The 23,949-nt window shown below is 49.0% G+C and overlaps 1 protein-coding gene across 1 annotated transcript in view; it reads right to left on the reverse strand.

Moving 5' to 3' along the window:
• ACOXL (acyl-CoA oxidase like) overlaps positions 1-23,949 on the reverse strand; it is a 315,604-nt gene that overhangs the window by 22,471 nt on the left and 269,184 nt on the right. The window contains 3 exon segments of the mRNA XM_032653453.1: positions 2,044-2,069; positions 2,072-2,113; positions 18,836-18,923. Coding sequence (XP_032509344.1) covers positions 2,044-2,069; positions 2,072-2,113; positions 18,836-18,923 — 156 coding nt within the window.

Consider the following 23,949-nt stretch of genomic DNA (forward strand, 5'->3'; position numbering starts at 1 on the left):
TTTTCCCATGTAGGTCATTACAGAGTATTCAACTGTTAGTTTCTAACCAAATGTTCCCAAGAAGCCAGCCTGGGGCAATGTGTGCATGGCAGGTGGGTGAGAAAGTAAGAGAAGGAAGAGGCTTTGGGTGGCATCTCTTTCTACCCTCTCCCTATGGATGTGAAGAGAGTGGCCGTGGTATCTGCAGTCGTGGAGGCCATAGGGACAGCTAGGAGCGGGCCTGGAGGTCTGCTCTCCTGGCACCAGGCTCTGTGCTCTGCCCTCTCTACCCCAGGCTGCCTCTGAGATGCCCAGGTAATCTCCATGCAGGGCTCACCAGCAGGACCAAGCAACACATAGGAGTTGGTTCAGCCCACAGAGTCATGGAGAAGGGAACATGGTGGCGAGACGAACAGGAGGAGAGAAGCAAGAAGGAGGAGATGGCAGGAGAAAAGGCTGGACAGAATAGGAAGAAAGGGCCAAAGGCACTGTGTCCTCATCACCTTGACTAGCGACTGGAGTAAAGAGGTGAGTGTCTGAGGGCCAAGAGCTACTCTAAGATCACTGCCTGTACCTGGAAGGGAAGGTCCTGGGGGAATGGCCCTCAGGGTGGGGAACTGAGAGCTTAGGGTGGACAACCTCAAAGTACCAAGTAAAGTTTCTGTGCCTGAATGGGTGCCATTCAAAGTCAGTGTATTGGAAGACCCGGGACCCTGGTGGACCACGTTTCCCGGGCAAACCCAATGTTTGGTATCAGCACTTCTGTATTATAAAATCAACATCACTGAAAGCTTTAAAAAAAGACAGACTGAAAATATCACATCTTAGGCAAATGAGTTGAAAATCCCTTCCAGTGACGCCCTATATTTTCCACCCATTTCTAAAGTCAGAGAACACCTGGTATGGTATTTAGGTAAAGAAATGCAATTCCTGGTACACGCGGTTTCCTGACAGTACAGAACTGAAATGACGTCACGGAAATGCAGATGCCTCTAGGTCAGTCTGAGGACAGTTTCTAGGTGAAAACATGAGTCTCATCCATTGGTGGAAAAGCGTGTCTCTACTTTTATGATCTGCTGGTACCTACTGCTTTCTGCCTTCAAAGACTAAGTTTTAATTAAATGCAGGCAGGCTGCTGGACAGGCTTTTCCACACTTTTGGCTCACCTAGATGTACAACTGCAATGTAGGTTAGCCCGCACCTGTGCTCCTTCGTCATTTGGAAGGAAAGAAAACGATGGTCACCAAGAATAAAAGAAGTCTGTCTCCCACTCAAGGGCGAGGAAGCTATGACATAAGATGCCCCTTCCAGGGGCTCATACGAACAGACTCATTTGTGAGGCTCTCCCCACGGCGACGAAAGACGTGGCAGACACAGAATGTATGGGATGCTTTGTCTTAATTAAAAAGTATGGTGAGAGTCATAGAATTTGGCCAAGTCTCATAAATCTGCTCAGAGAATCAAGGCTCTGTCAGATAAGCTTAAATAGAACCAACTGGGCCCTTTGGAGAATTGAACAGATTCCCCGCTAGTGGCTGACACCCACTTTCCTGTCACTTTGCTGCACTCCGAGGACGGCGGCTGTGCTCATTAACCAGCAGCCCCACTACCCACCGATGGCAAGTTTATCCCCAAGGAGCACAAAATTCAGGGATGATAAATTTACTCTGGCTCGTAAAAGTGAACCCCTCCTCAGGGCAATAAGAATGCTGTGAGCCTTTAAGGCAATCAGCGCTTTGTGTGATAACGTACCGTTTTTTTTTTTTTAATCTGAAGTTAATACTTATTTATTTATTTTACATCTTTATTGGAGTATAATTGCTTCACAATGGTGTGTTAGTTTCTGCTTTATAACAAAGTGAATCAGTTATACATATACATATGTTCCCATATCTCCTCCCTCTTGCGTCTCCCTCCCTCCCACCCTCCCTATCCCAGCCCTCCAGGCGGTCACAAAGCACCGAGCTGATCTCCCTGACAAAGCGAGAGAGAGGCATGGACATATATACACTACCAAACGTAAGGTAGATAGCTAGTGGGAAGCAGCCGCATAGCCCAACGTACCTTTGTTAACAAAGCCTGGTCCTCTTTTCAGGACAGCTCCTCCCGGGCAGGGAGAACTGCTCTAAAGTAACTGGAAAGGAAGAAAGAGAAAGTGAATGGCATCCCTTTGGACCCTTTGGACCCTGTTTGGAGGAGGACATCGTGGTGATAACAGATAGAGGTGGCGTGCTACAGTCTTTCCTTGGTGATAAGTTCAAGGTGGACAGAGCCCGCCCCGGGGAGGTGGGAGCAGGGCCAGCGCAGTCACTTCACCCTTGTCAGCCGGGATGATTACATCAGAGTAAACGGCCGTGACCATCAGCAAAGCTCCATCCTAAAATGGTACAAACGAGCTTATTTATAGTCACATATAGTCAGAAATATAGTCCCAGATGTATTACAGAAAACAAATTTATGGTTACCAGAGGCGGTGGGGGGGGGAAGGGGGAGGGGGAGGGATACATTGGGAGATTGGGATGGACATATACACACTGCTGTATATAAAATAGATAACTAATAAGAACCTATGGTACAGCACAGGGAACTCTTCTCAATACTCTGTAATGACCTATATGGGAAGAGAATCTAAAAAAGAGTGGATATATGTATAACTGATTCACTTTGCTGTACACCTGAAACTAGCACAACATTGTAAATCATCTATACTCCAATAAAAAAATTAATTGATAAAATTTTAAAAATAAAAAATACACCGCCGGGAGGTCCTGGGTTCAGCCAACATACAGCCTGTCCCCCATGACCACACTGCCTGTTCATTTCCTGTGACCACCGTCTAGAGGACTCCGCCTGCCTTTGTAAATTTGGCAGTGCTACATTTTCTCTCTCAAGTCTCCATCGTGATTCCCACGGTGTTAAGTCTTCTCTGGGTATGAATGATGAGGGCCCAGTGTCGACTCAAGCAAACCCAACAAGTCCCCCAAATATTTCAAGTCGCATTTCCCCTACCATCTTTCTCCAACAGGACGGTGGAGAGAAACCAAGAAGGTCTGCAAAGAGATTAATGATCCATTTTTATTGGCCATGAAAGCTCTAGTAATATTAACTGAGACAATTTACACAAATTATACTCCCCTTCTCTATGCTGGTGGCCCAGCTCTCACTCAAGGCCCATTCGCGTGAGCACCCTTTTCAGTGTAAATAAGCACAAAACCACAACTGCGTCCCATGCATGCTGTTTTGACTGTATTGTTTCATTCTCGAAAATGCTCCCATGATTCCCTGCCACCCTCAGATTTAAATCCACTTCTTTCGACAGCATTAAGTCTTTAACTGAGTGACCCCGTGTAGATAAGCCTCTTATTTCCAGACTCAAAGTTGCATTCACTCTTTACCTGTCGTCACCCTTCACTGCCGTCTGCTGGGCAGTCTCACCTCCTGCCTTTGAGTGCAGCATAGCTCAACCACCCATCCAACGACTCAAAGCCACTGGCCATCCCCTGGGTCCAGCCCATCTTCCACAATGGAATATTACTCAGCCATATAAAGAATGAAATAATGCCATTTGCAGTAACATGCATGGATCTGGAGATTATCATACTAAGTGAAGTAAGTCAGACATAGAAAGAGAAATATCGTATGATATCGCTTATATGCAGAATCTTAAAAAAAATGATACAAATGAACTTATTTACAAAACAGAAGTAGACTCACAGACTTAAGAGAATGAACTTATGGTTACCGGGGGAAAGGTGGTGGGGGAAGGATAGATTGGGAGTTTGGGATGGATATGTACACACTGCTATATTTAAAATAAATAACCAACAAGGAGCTACTGTAAAAAATAAAAAATAATCTCCCCCCACTGCCAAAAAAAGAGTCCGCACTCGGTGTTCTTTAGATCATCTTTTAGAAGGTGGCTATTTTATTTGGTAGAGGTTTCTGCTGTGACGTGGCATCTTCCCCAGCACAGGCCGTGGACATCTAGACACTTTCTCCCGGCCTCCTCGGAGGGCCGCTAGATTCTCACCCTCCCCTCTCCCTGCCCTGGGGTGGCCCCGCATCCATGCGTCCAGCTGCCTGTGTGCTGGACTCCACTGTGACACCTTTACTTGTTCACGAGACATGGCACCCAGGAGAGCAGCTGCTCCCTGAAATTCTGTATTGATACATCTAAGCCAAACGAGTTGAGCTCCACGCCTAGGCATCCCTTTTGTGAATTTCCCCATTTCAGTGGGAGGGACTGTCATCCACCAGACTCCAGGCCCAAATCTTTGATTTTCCCTCCTGTCACCATGCCTGCGGACTCTCCTTGCCCCTCAAAGCCACCCCTCCCCCATGGCACAGCTGCCGTTCTGATGCCTGCAGAACACTTCTAACTTGCTCCCCAACGCTGAGGCCCAGCCCTCCTCTCCTGCCACCGTAGGAAGCCTGGCACTGCCCTCTGGCTTCTCGTCTCCTCCACCATCTTAGTCCCTCTGCCCTGGACAAGACGTCCTCTCCAACGGTTCCTCACCATCTTCAAACCACGGCTGGGTCCTCGGCCCACGTGACCCTCTCCCTCTCTCCTCCCAATCTGCTCAGAGAACACCTTCTGTCAGGCTCAGTGGATGGAGGTGTCAGCTGCACAGGCTTGGAGTCAGATGGACCTGACTTTACATCCTCAACGGTGCTGCCGCCACCAGCCTCCTCGGACAACAGATGAGTCACACACTGACTGAGCCTCAATTTCCTCACCAGCCTCATGTGGAGAGGGTGCTGGCCTCCTGGCGTCAGTGTGAGGACTAATGCAGAGGCTGGATGTCAGTGCCCAGTGCCGGGGGGCGCGGCACCCAATTCTCTGCACCTCTAAGGAGATTTGTCTAATTTTTCGCCATCACACTGATTTATTCCCGTTTGATGCATTGGCGTGACGTGTTACACGCTGGGTTCTTCTTTTTGAGTCTTGCTTTGGTTTTTAGGTGCACTTGCTGCCTTATCTCAGGAGGGAAGCTCCGGGCTCCAGAAGACAGCCTGGGTCTCAGCCTGCTTGTTCTATGCCCATCCTGCCCAACAGGCCTCAAGTCATGACCCAGTTTTTGGAACTGGACTGGAGTGCACTTGCAGGAACACAGGACCCCATGGGTGGAGCTTCCCCTTAACCGGCCCACTGCATTTCATGAGTCGATCACCTCTCACTCCTTCGACACAAACGATAAAAGCCAACCTTGACAACTGCAGGTCAAACAAGCAGGGCTCACCAATTCCTTGGTTGTTTCCCCTCACCTCAGAGCCAGGGTGACAGATGCTCTCGGGCCCAAAGCAGGTTTCTCCCCCACCTCCCCCTGCTCTGATTTCTACCGAGTCCTGAAAGAGGAAGGAAGGGCAGAAATGTGGCTCGCAGCTCTTGGGGCCCAGGTCTGGGGCCCACTAACAACCCCAGGGGAGCAGTATCACACGGGTGACACTTCACTCTCCTCTCCCTCCTCCTGCCTCAACTTTTAAATAGGAAAATAACCCTCAAAATGAAAGCAGTTGTGGTATGTACTTTCCTCTCCCTTTGCTGCTGATTCAAGGAGCTGCCTGCCTAATGAGAAAAGAAAGGATGCTGCAGCCAGACCAGCGCCCAGAGAACACAGTCGCACTGGGGTGCGCTCTTCCTTAAGAGACTCGGGAGGGAATCATCTTCTTGATTCCACGTTTCGATTGTTGTAACTGCTCTTAAGTGTCCCAGTGCCATTTATTTCCATAGGGGCTGCAGAGGCTCCCACCTGTCTGAGTATAGTCAAGCCCTCCTTGGTTCAGCCTGTCCACCCTGTGTGACAAAAAGATCAGCCTGACAATAGAGGAAGAACAATAGATTTTTAGGTAACATACTCGTTAGCTTTGAGGTTGGGGAGGGAGGTGAGAGGGATGCATAGAAAAAATGACCTGATTGAAGTAAAAAACAAAACAAAAAAAAGTGGTAGTTTGGGAGAAAAAAATTATAGGCCAGCATGAAATACATATGCCTCCCCTTCGATGAGCTGGTGGATAAATTATGTACAACAGCCAAACCCCTGCAGCCGTTTCTGAAAGGCAGACGGGATTTTGCAACACGAGGGATACCCTAAAACTCAAAGAAATGCTCGTGCCTAGGATGCTATCATGATGGCGTGTTGATACAAATAATGGGGGAAAGTAAGGTGAACCAAATGCACAATGCCATTGTCCTTTTTGAAATATGGCTGGCGAGACTGGGCACAATCGTTAAGTTCGCAGGCACAGCTGGCCCGGACATGTTACAGAACGGGTTGTATTTCTCAGGAATCCTGTCTCAGAATATTCTTTCAGCTTTTCTCTCAATCCCTATGACAGGGCTCTGGGAACCAGGGGTCCTGCCCCAGTTATCAAGCTTTAGAGAGCCCTGCTCTGGCATTCCTCTGTCCACAGCCTTCCCCACGGGGTAATGGGGGAGCGCCCTCCTGGAGCCCGTATCCCACTTCTCCAGCCCAAGTAGCTTGAGCTTCTCTCCTGGGAATGCTCTCCTCCTGGTGTGTGCACGCTGGACCCATGGAGTGGCCAAGGGGAAGCTATTGGGAGGGGTGTAGACAGACCTTGGGTGTCTAGGCTGGGGGATGTACACTGTGTGGAATGCAGCTGTGGATGGGAAAGAGGGAGGTGGGGAAAGGGGGATGCTTTTCCCCAGGCTGCAGAGTTCACAAAACTTCCAGGAGTCTGAGAATTCTAGATTCCCACCTGGCCTTCTGGATGAATAAAGCTGCGTGTGCCACGGCGGGAGGACAGAGTATCTTTTCTTCACTGCTTTGTAATCTTATCTGGTACCCTCACTGTGGGTCCCACACACAGTGCAGGCTCAGGTTAGAGAATAAGGACCCGGTGAGAAAACACAGGCTCACCCAAGCCTCTTCAAAGCCAGGCCCCCCATCCATCCCTGGAAAGAGGAAACTCAGTCCCAGCTGAGTCTCCAAAATGGCAGGAAAGTGTGGCTCTCACGTACCTACAGTGAAGATGAGGAAGCCAGCTTCCACGTTGGGGCAGCAGAAATGGGGAGGCTGACACCTGCCCCTAAACAGAAGGTTCTACGGGAGGAGTGCGAGCTGACCACGTGCGCACTGGGCACGCCGGGGTATGGCGCTGTGCCCAGGAGCAGGGGCCTCCCTGGCCCCGGAGGTGGGCGTCCCACCTGGCTGCCTTAGGCCTGCCTCTCCCTGGGAGCCCCAAGGGCCAGGCTCCCCTGATGCCCATGCACAAGGTGGAAGACTGCCGTGGCTGTCCCTCAGCGGTCCCCTCTCACCTGCGAGTGACAGCCACGCTCACGACACCCTTTGCCGAACTATCTGTCACTCCAGGCTTCTGAAGTCCCCCTCCCACCTCTTCTTCACAACATAACAGGGAAATGTTGAAAGAGAGAGAGAGGGCTGCGTCTTTGCAGAAAGAACTCCAGCTCTGTGTTCAGAATCAGCACAGAGCGGGAACAGGGGCTTTTAACTTCTTGGCAGCCAACAGGTGTAGAAGTTCCGGCCTCCTGCCCATTGAGATGGGCTGAAAGGGCGTGGAGCCGACCCTTGAGAGCCTCTGTGCCAGGAAAGGGTCCTGGCTCCCCTCTCCCTCCACACTCCCACCCTCCCACCTACCTGCTCTGTCCTTGTTGCTGGCCCTGCAGCGCTTGCCTGTTCCTCCCTCAGCTCACGGGACCCGTTCCAGAGAGCAGGCAGGGCACGTGGGGCATATACCACACTCCCCTCTTCTGTGACCACGAGCATGACAGGTGCTCTGAGGTGCCTCTTCCCCAGGCACACAGGCTCCAGTTCCCTGTAACTAAGCCTCAGTGCACTTTCTGCCTGAGTCCTGGGACCTCAGCACTTCCAAAAGATGGAGACGGGGCCCTCTGCTCCTCCAGTGCAACCCCACCTGCCAGCATCTCACTGCAGATCTATCCTCTCACTTGCTGGCCACACTCACTGGTTTTGGGCTCCGCTCCCCACCCATCCCCACCCTGGGCCTCTGTCTCCAATGCAGCATGGCCCCTGGGCCAGGAAAATTCCCCTCAAGGGAGCCTGGGTCAGAGGGTCCCTCTCCAGCCCACCCCTCCACTGGCGTCCTACTGTCTACCCGGCAAAGGCCAAGCTCTGCAGTGCAGCACTCAGCGCACCCAGCCCTCGCCAGCCCACTCTTCCAGGCTCGTTGTCTCAATACTCTTCCTGGCCTCTCCCCCAAAAGCCTCCCTTCTGGTGGAAGAGGGGCATTGGCATCCCCTGGACAAGCTTTTCGCTTTATCACCTTCATCTTTGCCCACACCATAGCCTCCTCCTGGAATGCACTGCCACACTTCCAACTTTGGGATCCTATTCACACTTCAAGACCCAGCACCAAGGGACCCTCTGTGAAGCCACCTTGGAGTCCTGCGACATCTGCCAACTACTGGTACCCCTCCCAGGCTCGGCAGCATCCACTTGCATGAGGGTGTGGTGTTCACATCTTATTCCTTCTCCTACTCCTAGCCCAAAGTCTCCAAGTGGGAGGCACTGCCAACTTTGTAAGCAAAGAAACTACACTTCTGTCCACTCCTTTGAAAACTGTAAGAACCCTGCCCACACAGGGGGAGAGCATGGACCAGCAGAGTCTGCACTGCTAGAGGCAGGTAAAAGGCCAGTTTGGCCAGGCCCTGGGATGGGAACAGTAACAAGGTCTCACTGACGTCTGGGAAGCCTGGACCTCGTCTGAGCTGTGGGAACGAGACGCGGATAAACGGCGGCCAAGTTCTAGATGTGGGCAGTTCCTGTGAGGAGGGGGCAGCCGTGTGAGGGGCCGAGCTCTGCCTGCAGTGTCTGGACCTCGGGAGGGAGGCTGTATCCCTCTCCCCATGCCTGCAGCATCACACGCCCATTCAATCTTCCTTCCCCGGGTTCTTTCCCATGAAGCTGGTTGCAAAGGAGATCCATCTGTGGTCTTTGGCTCGGGTCAGGCTTGAAGTCACGAGAGGGAGCTCACTCATCACGGATTCTCTGGGGAGAGTCCTTTCAGCCCAGAGCAAGCATGGCCATTCACTTGGGAAGCCATGAGGGCCTAGCTCAGCTGGACTCCTGTCTCTGGAACCCACAGTCTTCCCGTATGCAGGAAGCTGCCCGCCCTCAGATGCATGGGGTGTACTCTCGCTTATTCGATGTGGTCCCTGTCTCACCTTGACCAAGGAATGCTTCCTGGGGTTGGTCCAGACCAGGAGGCAGAGCGAGAGGCAGCCATCGGTGGTGGCCATATCACCCAATCTTCTCCCTGGCAGACAGCCTTCCCCGTGGGAGCGTCCCAACCACTGGCAGATCCCTCGCAACCGCCGGGAAGGACAAGTCTGACAGTGACGCTCGGCTGGAGGTCACACCCCTCCCTGCCACTGATCCACCAAGAGTGCAGGAGTTGATGGAGTTTGGAAAACCAAGAGCTGTGGACTCCAGGAGGGTCATGGACAGGACAGCCGTGAGCCATTGCCCAGGGCCTGGCACCCACTCCGATGTTCCACTTAGAGGGGTTCTCCTCTCAATTTAACATGATGCTTCTGCTCAGGACTGGGGTGTCTCTGTGGCTCCCAGGCCTCTCTGCCCTTCCCCTGTCTCAGCGTCTCACTTACATGCTCCAGGCCGCACTCATGCCCCAGGTCCAAGTGCAATCTCATCCCGTCCGGTCTCCTGGTGCGAGGGCCAACCCCTCCCTCGTCAGCCTCTGTGTTCCCTCCTACCTCACCCTTCACGTCCGATCACTCTCAAGGTCCCGTAGATTCCTTCCCTGTAACATCTCCGGAACCCCACCCTCGGCCCCAGTCCTGCCGCCATCGCTTCTGAGTTCGTTTCTGCCCAGATTCCTCCTGGACAGCCTCGCCCAGCCTCCTTGGTCACGATTCCCCTCCACACCACAGATAGAGGCCTCTCCCTAATGCCCCAAGCAGGCCATGCCTCCCCCTGCTCTGAATCTCTCCCAGACCCCCACTGACTGTGGAGGTGGACAGTGAAAGCTCTCACACGTGGCCCACACGGACCCTGCGGGACCCCGACTCCCACCCTCTACGTTTGCCCTGCATCCTGGACGCACCACACCACAAGTGCTTTCCCAAGTCACCCGTGCATTTCATGCCTCCCATTTTGCCCTTCCTTCTGCTTGTGATACGCTTGCCACCTACGTACTAAAGGTAAATCTTGCCCATCCATCAAAAATCAAGGTCTTGGGGCTTCCCTGGTGGTGCAGTGGTTAAGAATCCACCTGCCAATGCAGGGGACATGGGTTCGAGCCCTGGTCCGGGAAGATCCCACATGCCGCGGAGCAACTAAGCCCGTGCACCACAACTACTGAGCCCAAGTGCTACAACTACTGAAGCCCGCGCACCTAGAGCCCATGCTTTGCAACAGGAGAAGTCACCGCAATGAGAAGCCTGAGCACTGCAACCAACAGTAGCCCACGCTCGCCACAAGTAGAGAAAGCCCACACGCAGCAATGAAGACCCAGTGCAGCCAAAAGTAAATAAATTTTTTTTAAGTATGTCTAAAAATATCAAGGCCTCAAACACTGATCGCCTCACCTAGGACTTTGTGGGGAGCCACATGAACCCCACACACTGGACGACGTCTCTCCCATGTTCTCCCAGTGCACCAGGTCTGGGGTAACTCTCATCCCAGCTCCTTGAGAACAGGGGCCTTTCTTACTGGATATTCTATCCCCAGCACTTAACACACCTCCTGGCACACAGCAGGCCTTCAGCAGAACTTGTTGGCTGAGGATGGGTGGATAAAGGCGTGAACAAACAGTGTTCTCCAACAGTGTTGTTTCTGAAGGACAGCTGAGTAGACGCTGGACTCGGCTGGGGCTGGCGAGATTTGTTCTTCATGGGGAATCGGAGTTTGAGAGGCAGAGCAAGTCTCAACTTCCCCAGGACATCCTGCCATTTTGGTCCCAGAGTCCAAGGCACTGCCTTAATCCCAGTCCTTAGGACCAACACGGTTTGCATGTTTCTTGCAAGAGGGAAGACCAGAGCAAACCAAGGTCAACTGCTCGCAGCTGCAGCTGGTCCCGTGCAGCTGCGGCTGGACGCAACTCTGGTGCTTAGGATGGAATCTGAGTGCCTCCTTAGTCTGTCGTTGCAAAAACCTTTGTAACAATGATCGGAAAAACTCAACCGTGTGTCCATGGCCTGGAACGGGTTTGCATACAATTTACTCTGTCTTAAACTTCTCAGGACTTAAGGACTATAACATATGCACAAGGCAAGGAATTGCATCAAGAAACTGTATTACATATTTAAAAATAGCTATTTTGAACATTTGAAAAAGCCATTTTCTCTGCCATGTTATGTCTTCTTGGCTAACTTACGCTTGGTTTCTGCACTTTTATCCTCCAGATCTCAGGAAGAAGAGGTTTGATGCCATCTGGACTATAAGTCCTTTTGGCTGCCCTCTTGGACACAGAACCATTTTCACCTATAATTACAGAAATCTGTAGGAATGTATTTTATTTTCTAAGCTGCCAATTAAGAGAGAATTTCTGAGTAATTTTTTAGGAAAAAGAATCCCAATAGATAGCTTCATCCATCTCTATTTACACTGATGTTACATAAAATTTCCCCGTTGAGGATTCAACATGCACTTTGATGGACCAGATCAGGGGTCCTGAGTCAGTTAGGGGAGGTGAAATACTGATGAAGTACTGATGAAAACCTCACTTTTAGTTACCTGGTGATCCTTTCCCCATGTAAAGTGGCATTTTATGCCACTTTGAGCATGTATCAAAACTTGTTTAATGATTATATCTCAAAGGATTGAATGCTCTTTTTTTTCTTTTCAGTTCTCACGTTTCTGAGTAAAAGCCATCATGTTCAAGTTAACAGAGCATTATGTTTTCTCTGCAAACAAATTCCCATAATTCATAAACAAAGAGAAAGGTAAATTCATGAAGAGGAGACACAGCACTATTTTTCCACGTGACATTTGGGATCTAGGTTAAAAATGATGCTTTTGTCTCTGGTGATTTATCAAACTCCAGATTTCATAAAAGATAAAGATGCACTGAAGAAGGAACACATCATCTTAATGCTTCATTTTGACACTTTGGGTCTCTAAAAAGCATGTATTTTAAAGCTCTCCCCTCCAGAAACTCAATTGTGTCCATGATTTACACAGTGAATTCTTGTTTTTCAAGCATACTTAAGTGAGAACAGGCCAGGAGACACCTTGAAAGAAAATGGTCACATTTGAAACATACAGATTATTTATAGACAGAAAACTCAAAGAACTGAAAGAAAATCTGGTTGTCAACAGACAGTTGCTTTTTCTATGTTTTCTCTGTAGCTCATTTTGGGTTTTGTGTGGGTGGCTCATGTGAACTCAAAGGTTATTTGCTAAATGTTTTGTGAGATTAGAACATGTTGTCCTTTAAAACCTAAATGCAAGTTTATGTTTATTGCAAATATGTTCAACTTTAGAATAGGGGATATGGGATCATTTTTTTAATATAGAAAATCATACCTAGAATTGCTATGATAAAACAAGATTTCCTATGCTTCTAGTTTTCATTCACAGCTTAGAAGGTCTTATTCTTAATCGTATTCCTAGCAGAAATCTCACAATATAGAGAGTTATGCGGTGAACATTTTTGCTTTTTCACCTTTTGGGTTAATTTCACCTGCCAACTTGAACACTGATTAGCCTTATTTTGAAAATACTTAGGTACCAGGAGCTGGAAAGTCAGTGTGGACTATAGCTCAGGTCTTTGCAATTCATCATATAAGGTACATTTTTCGATCACACAGTGTACAAAGGAGCAAAAAAGAAAAAAAAACTCTTTTTTTTTTTTTTTTTTTAAAGGCGAGGACGGTTTATTTTTCTTGCCTATTTAGCAATGCTCAGCTACCAGATTCAGGTCCAACAAGCACTTATGAGCCCCACCAAGTGGGCAGATGGCAGCAGTCTGCTGGATTTGAATCCCCCTTCTGCTGTGTGGCCCTGGGCAACTTATGTAACCTCTTTGTGCCTCAGCTTCCTCGGAAGGAAACTGGGTAGATGGTGGTCCCTCCCTCATTGCCCTGGTGGGGCATTAATGAGTTCTCATTAATCTCACACAAAGCCTGTGAGATAGAAAAGATAAGAAGCATGATTCAGAGACAAAGGCAGTGAGAAGAGCGAAAAGCAGCACAGGCCAACTTTAACCCAGGAACAAATGTGTTCAATAAAATACAAAGAAACCCCCGCCCCCGAAAGTTCAAGAACACTAGAATGCCCATTCTTCGGAGTTCATCTGCAGGAAGGAAAGCCTTTGGGGAGTTGAGGGTGGGAGGACTTTTCTCAAAATCTGATGCTAAAAAGCCTTGGGGTCAGCCAGCCCCGGGGCGGAGTCCCGGCTCCACAACTTAGATCTGTGTGATCCGAGGTGACTGTTCACCCCTGAGCTGAGTTTCCTCAAGGGCTGTGTGAGGTTGTTGTAGAGACTGAAGAAGTGACAGGGTCCAGGCGCTCAGCACGGCCCTGGCTCAGAGGAAGCACCGAATAGGCGGAGACAGAGGCCATCAGTCCAGTCAGCCAATATCCCGGGGCCCGGAAGGTAAGTGACATTTATTAGGGTCTGGGTACAAGTACTGCAGCTAAATTCTGTCCCTCACGGGCCTCCGCAAAACAAATATCCTCCAGGAGTCTGACCCAGGTTTTTCCTCGTCTCCCTCTTCCGAGTGCGACAGAATCTTCAAGGTCATCTGTCATAAAACTATCTCATAAGTTGTCACCTCCAGCAAAGAAGAGTGAGTTATCAGAGCTCTCTCGGGACCTCCTAGTTGACACACTCCCAGGGGCTGGGCTGAGCAGGGTCCCCGGGGGCTCTGGCGAGGGTTGTGTGACAGCACATCTTGAGGAGGCAGCACTTTTGGGGTCTTCAGGTCTGGCTGACACAGACCTCAAGTGCACCTACGTGGCCTGGGGCTTCAGGGGAGGAAACCCCGCGTTATGATGAAGGGAGCAGCCTGCATGATGCCGCAGAAGAGATCTTCCTCCCCTCACTGGAGCCCGGGAGCCACGCTCCCTCACGCCTGCTCTCCCGGGATGGGGAAGGCTCGGAATGTGGTCCAAAGTTGGGCGTTGGCATTTTAGAACTTTCTCTCTTCCTGTGTCTATTTGATGAGGCACAAAATTTAAATCCGATGTGGCAAAGCTGCACGCTCTGTGCAGGGTTTCCGGGCTCCAATGCTCAGGTTCAGCTAAACAAATTCTTCTCTTTAAGAGCCATCATGTATGTGAGCAGGGCAGCCCCTACTCCAAACAGTCTCCACCCAGGTGCCTCCACTCGCTTCCTCTCTCCCTCCTAATATTGTGCTGGTTCTCATGTTCTCTTCTCCCCATGTGTTGCCACCTCCTGGGTTCCCAGAGGGAGCCTCTCTGTTGTCCCAGACTCTGGCCTTAGGGACCCAGAGAGTCCCACAGAGTGTGTAGGACATCCACGGGGGCCTCTCCCAGCCACCGCACCCTCTGACATGGACCCATCAACTCCCAGTTGCCCCCTTTGCTCTCAGGAACAATGGGTCTGAGACGTGTCCCCCTATGTGAGAAGGACAGAGAAAATGAGGCCAGAAACGGTCCTTCTCTTCTCCATTGTCAGAGCCTCCAAGATGCTGGTCTGTTGGGATCTAGCAGCAAATCGTACCTGCCCACCCTCGGCTCTCCAGATCCCCTCGCCTGCTTCCACCACCCACATGTTTAATAAGTGCCAGACAAAGAGGAAGGTCAGCAGCGGGGCAGGGGTACCCCAGCTCCTCCCTCCATCAGAGGGAGCCCTCAGGGCTTGCTGGGGCTGCTCTCAAACTCCTGGGCCCAGCAGAGGATACTGATGGGAGAGGAAGGCACACAGGCTGTCACAGCCAAGGGAGCACCTGTGGTACTCACCCTGCTCCCCCACCTGCCAGACCTCCATCTCCAGCGGTCACAGCAGAATATGGCAGAAACCGTTATCCAAAGAACGAGATGTGCTGACTTTTGACTTTTAGTTCCACCCCAGAGGTCATGTTTGCCCTTCAAGCTGGGAGGGCTCAGGGTTTGGAGGGACTTCTGTAGTTAAGTGTAAGGGGATGACAAGTTCTTAAACTCACGATGGACTTTGGGATGAAGTTGTGGCATTTTATTTTTCTACGCTTGCATATAAAGCAACGTGCATTCAAGGAGGTGATAAGTGTATTCCCGTAATTTCCTGGAAGATGAACGCCAAAGCTAAAGCTAAATCAAGGTGAATGTAATTTGCATAAAGAAGAGCCACATTAACAACGGGGAGGAAAATGCTGATCCCGTGAATACTGGAAAAAGTTCTCACGGATAAAATGCAGAAATGACGCTTTAATAACGCACGTGATCACATTTTTATTAACAAAGGACGTCTTGTTTGGAAGCAAATACATCCTTGAGACGGGTCTGAAATTGATCCTCCAATTGGCAGAAATCCACACTACTTATATATTCTAATTATAGCTACAACCTGCGCTTAATGCAAACATTCTAAACTCTCAGTCACTTTATTAAGAACCAGAAAAGGGACTTCTTGAAGCATAATGAGGGCTACTCACAAGCTCTGAGAAAGAAAGCGAAGAGATGATTCTGCATAGAGCCGGAGAATGCCGGACGTAATTTATTTAATAAAAGTGCTTCGTGTCTCTTTTTTGGTTTAGGAATTGGTACACCCTTAGGGGTTCAGACAGTACCGTGCTTCAGCACTGCTATTTCTAGGGCAAGATAAAAATGTGTATCAGAGAAAAGGAATCATTTATCATCGTAATGGTTACATCCCACTTTAGAAACCACTAGAGACTGCTTAACATTTTTATTTCCAGCACGGTTTTCCTGAGTCTTCAGGTGACAAATGGGAACTGATACCAGACGGCTTTCTTTCCGTTTGTTCCTTATGAAAATGGTAGATGTGGAGCTCAGTTTCATCTGGGGTGACGCTCAGGTCTGTGCTTTCGCAGCCTGATCCTTCCCTTCCCACTTTGTGTGATTCCTTCAAAAGTCTCCAAAGGCAACATCTGGGTCCAGTCAAAGAAGACAGATGGGCTCCTTCTACCTCCTCTCCCGGCCCCTGGAGACCTCTTCCCGGGGCAGGGGCGGGGTCGGGGGGTGGGGGTGCGTTCTATTTGAACGTAATGACAGGCTGACTAAATGTTTCCTGGGTAGTGTGTTCAGGGCATTCCTATCATTAGAACCCATTCTGTATCCTTACAGACCTCCTCATTATGGATGGATTTCTCTATTTCAAAACATTCCTAGGATTTCTAGATGCTGTCATTGAATCCTATTATTTTTCTTGTTATTCTTATGATTTTTCTTCTCTGACTTTCTACGGCCAGATCCTCTTCATCTGTCGTGGAACTGGAGGCCAATTTCCTAAAAATCATCTTTCTTGCTTACCATGGTTATTAACCAATAAAAGATTCAGAATTAATCTGGATTTCTTTGGTGCTGTGGCAACATCAAATCCTTGACATTTCTTCCTGGTGTTAAGACTTCATACATCGGAACCTAACCCGTTTAATCTTTCTTTGTTTCTTCCTCTTAAGAAAAAGGATCTAAATGTTCCACTTTGGTTATGGGAACTAAGGTGTTTGTAGATTAGTAATTAACAGTAAGAAAAAAAGTTTTATTGAACACTAACCGTGGGTCAGGTGCTAAGGTAAGGGCATTCAAGTATCTTCTCAATGCCCCTACCCGAGGTAAATATCACATTATCTACATTTTGTCAATGAAGGTGAGACCTGGAGTCCACAGGGTTTATCCTTGTGTCCCAGGAAGGGCAAGATCTGGTGAGTACACGGGATCCCAGAGGGAGGAGCCCAGGTGCTGGGGCCACAGCACCCTGGAGAACTGAGCCATAAAGGTACACAAAGTGGAGGAGAAGACCTGGGACACACTCGCCTTCCGTAAGGGTGCCTTGAGCATTATTTCATATCCCAGGTAAGTTTCAGCCTGATCAACAAATCTGGAAAAATAACCCACTGACAGAAGAGGGGTGGTTTACCTAAATTTCCTAGGGGTGAGGTAGGTGCTGAGAGCACCAAGCCAGTCCAGGAAGCAAGCCCCCATGGGCTCCAGAATCCACGGCAGGTAGGTCAGCATGGAGCTCAATCCCACTCCCTCGCCCCAAAGAGCTGTCCAGATGGTCCAGTCTCGGCACCTTCTGACGATAACCGAATCCCACGTGGAGATGTCCCCACAGAGAGGATGGAGCGCGCGCGGGGACTCAGCAGTGGGGTTTGGGTTTGTGGTGCATGAACTGGCGTTCTGGTTTCTGTATCTGTCCCTTCTGAGTTTGATTAAGGAGTGTCAATTCCCCGGAGCCTCATATATGGTGGGTGTACAGGCAGATTAAAACTCCTGAATCTGCAAACCAAGGAACCCAATCCTGTACCTTACTGACCCACAGGGGAGGGAACGTTTTGCCCTTTCCTTTACCTTCTCGGACCCTCTGCTTCTTCCTCCTTCCTCTGCCCCACGGAGCAGAAGGTGGGAATCAGAGTCTGGGGTGTCTGCGAGGCCATCGTTATCACAGGGTGTGGTCACTGTGTTTAGAGGCTGGCCCTGGGGGTGGTGCTCCTGGCGGCCTCCCGGACCCCGTGAAGAGCCTGTGCTCTTGGAAAGTTCACCTGAGCACGTGCACCTCACCTGAGCATCCTCATTCCGGTCCTTACTCTTGAGCCCTATGCCATGAGGCTCACCAGGGTCCCAAGCACTGGACCGCACTCAGAGGGAGGGGAGAGGCCTGGCTCCATCTATACCGAAACTACTCACTCCAATCCAGCTCTTGTCGGCTCTGAGCGAGGGTCCTGGGCACCCCCACAACCATTAATAACGCGGCACTTTGCTCCTCCTGAGCTGCCTGCAGCCCAGCTTGGGGGCTGGACAGGAGGCAGGCAGTCCTGGATTGATGTCTTGACTCTTAGCAGAGCCCACCAAGGAATTCCAGCCCTGAGACAGTGCCCAGGGATGCGAAAGGACCAGCAGCCTGACCCCGGAGCTGAGGTGGTGACCAAAACCTAGTCCTGCCTTCTGGGAGCCGGCAATGCCCCTGGTGTGATGGAAAACTCCACACAGCATAAACGCAGAGAGCTCCTTCCTCTTATCACACTTCCCCCCCATGGAGAAGGGCATAGGGATGAACAAACAAATGTCTCTTGAGGTTAAACAATAATTTCAAGAATAATTTGCCATATCTTCACGGATCTCACTCTGTTTTCAATGTTTCATCTTACTTTACGTGATTTTGGTGTTTTGAGGCCAAAATGAACATTCACACTTCCTCACCCTCAGCACACTGACGCTTTGGACTGGATTGCTCTTTGCTTCGAGGGGGAGGGTGCTGTCTGGTGTGGTGTCCCCGGCCCCTACCCACTAGCAACCCCTGCTCAAATGCAACAACCAAAAATGTCTCTAACTGTCACCAAACGTCCCCTGGAGGGCGCGATCCCCTCTGGTTGAGAACCCATAGCTTTAAAAGGTGGTACTAGTCCTTGCTAATTTGGGGGTTAGGTTTGTGTAGTTTCGGTACTTGAACTTCTTCAGGCAGTGATCCCATTAAAACATCCTCACTTTACCCACCCCCGTCCCGTTTGTTTATTTGGGAATGACAGTCAGCATTGGGCAGAAAGCCCCTGCTGAGGGGCCAACATTTAGCCGGCTGGCTCCTGGCGAGTTTAACATTAGGTTTTGTGGGTGTCATTTGGTCAGTGTTCCTAGCACGTGGGGCGATATTTGGGGACCCTAAATTCAACACAAGGGCTCAGACCAGAGTGGGGACTGTCCTTTCTCTGCAGAGTCGGAGTCCCAGATAACCTGGAAGTCACTCAATCCCAAATATTTGACAAGAGCCCACTGACCTCTGTGAATGTGTGCCAGAGACAGGCAGGTGACGTGGTGAAGACATGAGTTCCAGGCACTGGAAAAGTCCTCGTTCTCGGTCGTCACCTGCCAAACTGACAACAGAAAAATCACCGCTGATGAAATTCTGAGAGAATCGAATTTCCTAGCAAGGCAGATGGCGGACAATGCACATTTCAGCACAGCCAGTAAGCGGGGGTATGTTGCACGCAAGACCTACTGTAGGCTGACCCCTGTCACCCCCAAAAGCTATTCGTTAGATGGAGAAATGCCATAAACATACTGTGAGTCCAGTTTACGTGTTTCTATTAATTCCTCACACATACCAAGCATGGCCACCACCAATTCTTGAGCTCTGACAGGCATCGAAGAAACATTCGAAGGCGAGGGACACAGAACGTGAGACGGTTTTTAATCAGGTCACTCCATGCCTGGAGAACTCTAAACACCAGAACGAACTACTTAAATCTAATGTGCAACAGAACCTACCCTCCTTCCCTTCCCCCTCCCCCCCCTTCCCTTCCCCCTCCCCCCTTCCCTTCCCCCTCCCCCCTTCCCTTCCCCCTCCCCCCTTCCCTTCCCCCTCCCCCCCTTGTGCTCAGGTACTGCCACATGTTTTCAAATTCTTCCTTTTCTTTTTTCTCTTCTTTTGTCTTCTTCTCTTTTTCTTTTTTCTTAAAATTCTGCTTAAAAGCTTTTGCTTGAAATTCATTTCCTGACAGTTCTGGAGGCTGGAAGTCCAGTAACAGGGTGCCAGCACGGTCAGGTTCTGGTGAGACTCTTCCTGGCTTGCAGAAGGCTGCCTTTTTTCTATTTTCACATGGCAGAGCGAGAGTGGTCTCTTTCTCTTTTTATAAGGAAACTCAGCCCATCATGAATTTCCCACCCTCATGACCTAATCTAACCCTAATGACCTCTCAAAGGCCCCATCTCCAAATGCCATCACATTGGGAATGAGGGCTTCAACACATGAATTTGGGGGCGGGGACACAGTCGTGCAGTCCGTAACAACATTCCTTTTGATTTTCATTATAGAAATGTAGGTACAGATTCTTAGAGGAATCTTGTAATTGAAAGACCATGGACTTTGGGGCTTGAGAGAGAAAAGTTGAAACTATAGCCCATTACTATCCACCTTTGTGGTTAGGACAAATTATTTCACTTCTGAGCCATTAAAAATGTTTTTTTTTTTTAATTTAGATATAACTGACAATAGCAATATGTCAGTTTCAGGTGTACAACATAATGATTCAATATTTGTGTATATTGCAAAACGATCGCCACCATAAGTCTAGTTCACATCTGTTCACCATAGTTACAAACATTTTTTTTTCTTGTGATGAAAGCCCAGGGACTATAGTTAAAAATATAACCGCTTGTATATTTGAAAGTTGCTAAGAGAGTAGATCTTACAAATTCTCATCAAATTGTTTCTTGAATGCCTGTCACATCTGCAGCATTGGCATTTGGTAGTGGCCGTATTTGACACGTGTGGGGAACGAGCATCAAGGTGGAAATTAGACTCACAGGACATTTATGTCATTTATTCACCTAACGAGTAGCTTTTTTCAGCTCTACTCTGGGTAAGATGGTCTTTCAGTGACTCTAATGAAGGAAGTTGTTTGCTTTATTTTGTTTTTTTAATCAGAGGGAAGTGAAGAAATATAACTGGAATAAAATAAGAAAGAAGAAAATACACAGAAAAGAGAAAAAGGTGCTGAATCACAAAGGTGGCAGTCACAGTCATTTCGGGAAGGCAGATTCTTATCTGACCAGAGCAGAGTGTGAAATTTGGCACTCTGACTTTTTTTGTTTCTTCTTGCCTTTGTTTTCCCCCATGGAGAAGGGCAGTGGCACTCTGCAGTTAGCGCCGAGTCTACACTTGGAGGCTGAACCAGAGTTTGATCTTTTGGTCTGCTGGCTTTGACCACTTGATCATGGGATGGAATGTGCCCCATACACCTCTCAAAGGCCTCCCTGCCTAGGGTGGGGGACAGCACCCTCCCCCTCGAAGCAAACTGAATGGCTTGGTATTTAAACGTTCAGCAATTCTCTCTGCTCAAAGAAATAACACTCAAGTAGAAAGTTAGGCTGTCTGTATCTGCTTCCCATTTGCTTCCAACTCATACCCTGAGTCCTCTGGTTGGAAGGTGACCTGCCTTCCCCAGCTCCCCAGTTCTTCCAGGGCCTGGAGGACGGACTCCTTTGTAAAAATCCTCCTGTAACAGAGAGCTTTGTGCTCCAGTGGAAAAACTGGCAGCACAGAAAGCCTCTACCCATGTATAATTTAGCATGATTACCTGGGGCGGCAGGCACAGCTCAGAGGACCATGTCACATGCGCCTCGGGGTCCCCACCTAAAACTGGGGCATCTCATGACAGTGGAGGGAGAGGATAATGTCTGTCTTGCTCCCTGCATTGGTGTCACAATTACAACTGAAAAGACACAGTGGAGATAGGCAATTCTCAAAGGAACAGCCCACAGAACATCTCCGGCAGAGGCGAAAACAACAGCTGGCCAAACACACTCATGGTCCTGAAACTCTCCCATCACGCTGTAGAGGAAAATGCCCAGAAATCCATGCTGAAGCCCAGTGGACAGGCCCCCTTAAACATGGATCAGCTGCCCTCCACCACTGCATGGGAAGGAGAGAGGAAGGATCAACTATAATGTGGAGGTGTCCAGGTAGAATTGCGGACACTTTTAGATTTTTTTTAAGTCAACGTGTAAAGTAAGTTTTCACGGGACTGATCAAGAGAAAAGCAGGGACAGAAAACTGGCCGGACCACGTGGAACCCTGCTTGAAGAAGGGACATCACATGGGAAAAGCTTGCAGAGGGACTTTTGCAAAACTGGCTGTGGCTTAACCCCTCCAACAGGATGAGGCAGAAGTAAAAAGCAAGTTCAAGTTAAGGGGAAAGGCCCCTTGCAGGCCTGCCAACCAGCTCCTGGGTGCTTTTCCTTACATGTCAACATCACTGTACTACTGCAGGACCCACTCGAGAAGGCTCAGTATAACCTCATCCTTGCTGGCAAGTGGCCCCTGGCACTGGCCACTTCCCAGATAGAAAGCCTGGCACGATTCACCCCCCACCGGACAGGACCCAGGACTTGGAATGTGTCGATAGGAAGGCAACTTTACGAGGGCAGATGCCCAGGAAAGCAACCGACTGGGAAGCCTCTGGTCCCTTGAGTTAGTTGATTGGCAGGAAGTAATAGGCTGAAGCCAACTGAGGGCTGCACAGTGGTCCACATGCCTAGGCAGGGTGGCCTTTGAGAGGTGTGTGGGGCACACTCCATTCCATGATCAACTGGTCAAAGCGAGCAGACCAGAAGATCAAACTCTGGTTCAGCCTCCAAGTGTAGACTCGGTGCTAACTACAGAGTGTCACTGCCCGCAATTGTAACCCCGCTGACAATTGCCTTTGCAATGCACAAAAACATTGTAAAAAACAGAAATCAAATATCTAGCCCTGCAACGTTACAAAATCTGAACATGAGGTTTTTGGAGAAAGGATTTTAAAAATGACATGGTTGTTGTTTACTTCAAGTGGTAGAGCTGCTCCTGAAAACTTGTGTGTAAATTAGCCTTATGCAAAACAAACCCTTCTTAAAACGCACCAGGTAACAGACACTGTTTTAAGCCCCTTATGTGCATTTGTTCATTTAGCTTTCAGAAGCCCTGTAGGTAAGCATTAATGATACCTTTTATTATCTTCATTTTGCAGGTGGAAAACTGTGACACAGAAAGGTTGAGGAACTTGCCCAAGGCTGCAGAGCTGGGTTTGGACCGGGTACCCAGCTTTCTGAGCCCACATTCCTAATCACAGGGTACACTGCCTCCCAATGGACTCATGGGGAGTTAGTTCCCTGGCCAACACCTGTCCTTCCCAAATACACAGTTTATAAAGATGTATTGTCACACCTGGTCAGGTTTGGTGTGAACCACACCCCACACTTAAAGTCTCTAAGGGAAATAAATGCTTGTTTCCTTAATAAGTCATCATACAGCTAAGACAGAGCTGAACTCATAAAGAAACCCCTGTTGCCTTATCTTTGGTGGATGCCCATATCCATTCCCCCTTTTTCTTTCCTAGAAACACCCCAAATAGCTTTGGGTAGCAATATACCCAGTTAAAAACACTTAACTCCCTACAGAGGATCTACAAAAAAGCCTCAGCTAACGTCATATTTAATAGTCAAAGACTGAGTGCTTTCCCCCTAAGATCAGGAAGAAGATGAGGCTGTCCATTATCTCCACTTCTATTCAACATTGTACCGGGGGTCCTGGCCACAGCAATAAAGCAAGAAAAAGAAATTAAAGGCCTAGAATTTGGAAATGAGTAAGTAAGACAGTCTTCATACAAAAAGACATGATGTTTTATGTAGAAAATCCTAAGGAATATATAATAAAGCTACCAGGACTAATAAGCCAATTAAGCAAAATCACGAGATACAAGACTCTGACATACAAAAGTCAATTGTATTTCTGTATTCTAGAAATGAACGATGGGAACTTGAAATTTCAATGCTGTTGCAGTAACATCAAACATATGACATATTTACGGACACCTTTTACAAAGTACTTGCAATATCTGTACATGAAAACTGAAAAAAATGTTGCAGAAGGAAATTTAAAAGGAGCACCTAAATAAAGGGAGAGATATACGGTGCTTGTGGGTCAGAGAACTCCATATTGCTAAGACATCATTTCTTCTCACCTTGATCTACGGATTCAACACAATGCCAATCAAAATCCCAGCAGAGGGCTTCTCTGGTGGCGCAGTGGTTGAGAGTCCGCCTGCCGATGCAGGGGACATGGGTTCGTGCCCCAGTCCGGGAAGATCCCACATGCCGCGGAGCGGCTGGGCCCGTGGGCCATGGCTGCTGAGCCTGCGCGTCCAGAGCCTGTGCTCCACAACGGGAGAGGCCACAACAGTGAGAGGCCCGCGTACCGCAAAAAAAAAAATCCCAGCAGATATTTTTGTAGAAATTGAGAAGCTGATTATAAAACATATGGAAATACAGAGGACTTAGAATAGTCAAAACAATTTTGAGGAAAAAAAAAAAGGTGGACGATTCAATAACTGATTTCAACACTTACTATAATGCG

The sequence above is a fragment of the Phocoena sinus genome, chromosome 13 (genome assembly GCF_008692025.1).
Source record: "Phocoena sinus isolate mPhoSin1 chromosome 13, mPhoSin1.pri, whole genome shotgun sequence".
NCBI classification, from domain to species: domain Eukaryota; kingdom Metazoa; phylum Chordata; class Mammalia; order Artiodactyla; family Phocoenidae; genus Phocoena; species Phocoena sinus.